A 3,133-nucleotide genomic window follows, 5' to 3' on the forward strand; every position below is an offset into this window, starting at 1 on the left:
TATAGATATATAGATATCTCAAATGCCACTATGTGTAAGGCCTTTTGAGTTGAAATACACTTCACAGCAATGGAATATTCTGAGTAGTAGTATTCTGGGTGCTGAGACCAAGCAGTGAAATAAAATTCCTGCTGCCAGAGGTTATCATCTGGTCTTTAAAGGACATTTTCTTCTCTGGCTCCACTAGTTGCTCAAGTTGGTGACAGCGTAATATTGATGAGACCTGCACTGTGGGCCTAATTAGGCTCACTGTGGGCCAAGAGCTTGGCTTTGTTTCATCGCCACAGACTCCAGCCCTGATGCAGGGGATAATGTACTAAAGTACGTTGTTAGATCAAAGTAAAGCCAACCTCATTACTAAGAAATCAACTCAGAGACAAGGTGGGTCATTAATGTATTATTTATAAAGTACAGGACAAATCTCAAATCCTATAAATAATAGCTGCTGAAGCAACTGAAAAAACAACAGCAGCAACAAACAGCCCTCATAATGCTGCACCTTTCTCAAGAGTGATGCAGGCACTGAGTTCCTGTTTTTTATGTTGTGGAGTTTGGAATTTTAGTTCAAGTTTGTCACATACGGAGAGACTCTTGACAAAGCAGGCTAAAAATGTCAATGCCTGCTTCTCTGATACTGTTTTGCCACTATAGCCTTTATTTTTGAGCTATGAGGAAACTCACACAAAAATGTCATCTCTCACTAAACTTCTTTTTCCTTTCCAGCGCAAAATGGAATTGCCTACATTCCTACACCAAATCAGTGATGGCAGACACCTCTCCTTTCCAGTTCTCATTCCTCTAAGAGCTGTGACCTCAGAGTCAGTCCAGTACTTGAAGGTCTTGACAGGCCAACAACACGCACAGGGAATATAGAAGTGAGATTTTGTGGCAGAAAACTAGGAACCACACCATTTTCTTTTTCTTTCTTTTCTTTTCTTTTCTTCTTTCTTTTCTTTCTTTCTTTCTTTCTTTCTTTCTTTCTTTCTTTCTTTCTTTCTTTCTTTCTTTTTGCTAAAAAGAAGGGGAGCATCAACTTTTAGCCTCTTTTGATGGGTTCTCTCACCACATCTGGCTTTACCTCTCAATTATTTCATGGTACAACAGTTCCTGGATGGTACAAGTCGTTCACATGCTCACCTGCTAACTAAAAGACTGGAGGTTCAAGCTCACCCAGAGGTGCCTTGGAAGAAAGGCCTTGTGATATACTTCAGAGAAAAAAAAATAGCCATTTAGTACTACTCTGGCACACATGGTGTCATTATAAGTTGCACTTGAAGTAACAGTAATCAATTTGAGTTTTGGAGTTTTGAATTGGTTTTCCATCAACCAAATGTTGAAACCAAGAAGTGTTCCAACACTTTCCATCTCTTTCCCATCAGATATATTAGATAATCTCAGAGCCGGGAGGAACCTTCCTTTTGAGGACAAGCCATAATCTGAGCATCCAGACTCCACTCAGCACCACTAGTGAAGGACAGCTCAGTACACGGTCCAATGGCCTTTTCCTTTTGCCTTCTCTCAGAAGAGTGTTTATAGCACAAGTACTTTCAAATATGGCAGCCACCATGACTATGACCTTGACTATGAGCATGGTCATCTACTTTATGAAAGTCAGTAAGATTCTACAGTAGTGTGAGGGTGATCTGATCTTTTTACACATTTCCTGGGCCATCATGGCAACTCCATGTGGAAGCTTGGAATCTTGGAAACATGTCTGGTTGGATCTATGGAGGTGGTCTCACCACCCTCTTTGTCTATTGTGGGATATTAAGATCGACGATCATAAGATAGATTAACCTCCTCCGTGGAACTACACCATTTTAATGTAAAAAAGAGCAGTATGTCATCGCTCAGGACAGGACATAATTCTAGTTTCTGTCTATCCTACACAGACTTATTTTGAGATAGCCCTGACTCACCTTCACATATATGCATACAGAGTAAATAAAAGCGCTGTAGAGATAATTAACAGTGATCTCCCCATTCTCTCCGAAAAAACCTTTACCAGCTCATCATACCATGTGTAGCTGCTCATCCCAAGGGTGACTATCAAGGATGTGGATCTCATTTCTCTGAGCCTCTCTACATACCTCAGCTCTGGCTGGCACTTCAGCTTTAACAATTGAACAAATACCTCCGACTTGATGTCCACTCCCCCTGATTTTGACCCTGACTTTAATTACTACAGACACAAGTGAAGGTATTCTTTAGGTGCCATCTTCGTTATCTAGTAGTGCTGAAACAAGAAATTCCACAAGGGGATACTTTCAACAAGCAGAAATTTAGTCTCTTGCCATTATTTAGGAAACTAAAAGTCTGAATTCAATGTCGCAGCTCTGAAAGAAAGACCCCACTCTCTTTGTTGGTTGTGGAAGAAAGTCCTTGGTTCCTTCTGCATTGCCAGCCCAGCATTCCTTGGCGATTTCTATGCATCTTGGCTTTTTCTGGTGTCAAGGCGCTTCCTAATGCAAGGGCCTGGGCCTGAAAAGACACACTCTATTGCTGACGATTCTTCCTTGGTGGTACTGTGAGTCCCCACACCCTCCCCCAGCTTACTTTCCTCCCCTTTCATCTTTCCATGTTGTTATATGCCTGTAAAGTCAGAAGTGACATAGCTGATTCTCCAGCAAGTTTTCAGAGGTTGTAAATGATACAGGAAGAGATTGCTCATTTCCCACCCCCATGGGACATCTATTGGGTTTAAACTGCATGCCTTTGTGTTGGCACTGCAACTCCTTATCACTGTACAACCACACCCTTTTTATCTCTGTTGTTGTTGTTGTATACCATCAAGTCAGAACTGACCCATAGCTGACCTTCCAATGGGCTTTCAGATGGCGCAACTGGTGGATTTGAACCAGGATTCTTTGGGTTGGCAGCACAACTCCTTACCACTAAGCCACCAGAGTACCCTTACAATCAATAATTTGGACTTAATGTGTTTTTAGTGGACAATCAAAGCAATATACGTATAAATACACATACATATATATGCATACAAAAATGTGGATAATAAAAGTCCCTTTATGCTCCCAACATCTTGTCCCGACACACATAAAAATACAAAAGAAGAAGAAGAAGAAGAAGAAGAAGAAGAAGAAGAAGAAGAAGAAGAAGAAGAAGAAGAAGAAGA

The 3,133-nt window shown here is 41.0% G+C and overlaps 1 protein-coding gene across 1 annotated transcript in view; it reads left to right on the forward strand.

The window, feature by feature from the left end:
• Nucleotides 1–764, forward strand: part of LOC102844745 (major histocompatibility complex class I-related gene protein-like) — a 124,826-nt gene extending 124,062 nt beyond the window's left edge. Inside the window, exon 6 of the mRNA XM_006887778.1 lies at nt 724–764. Within this exon, the coding sequence (XP_006887840.1) occupies nt 724–764 (41 nt within the window). The remainder of the gene's footprint in view (nt 1–723) is intronic.
• Nucleotides 765–3,133: the final 2,369 nt, after the last annotated feature.

This window comes from Elephantulus edwardii, unplaced genomic scaffold (genome assembly GCF_000299155.1).
Source record: "Elephantulus edwardii isolate Elephantulus edwardi_28Jun2011 unplaced genomic scaffold, EleEdw1.0 scaffold00061, whole genome shotgun sequence".
NCBI lineage: Eukaryota > Metazoa > Chordata > Mammalia > Macroscelidea > Macroscelididae > Elephantulus > Elephantulus edwardii.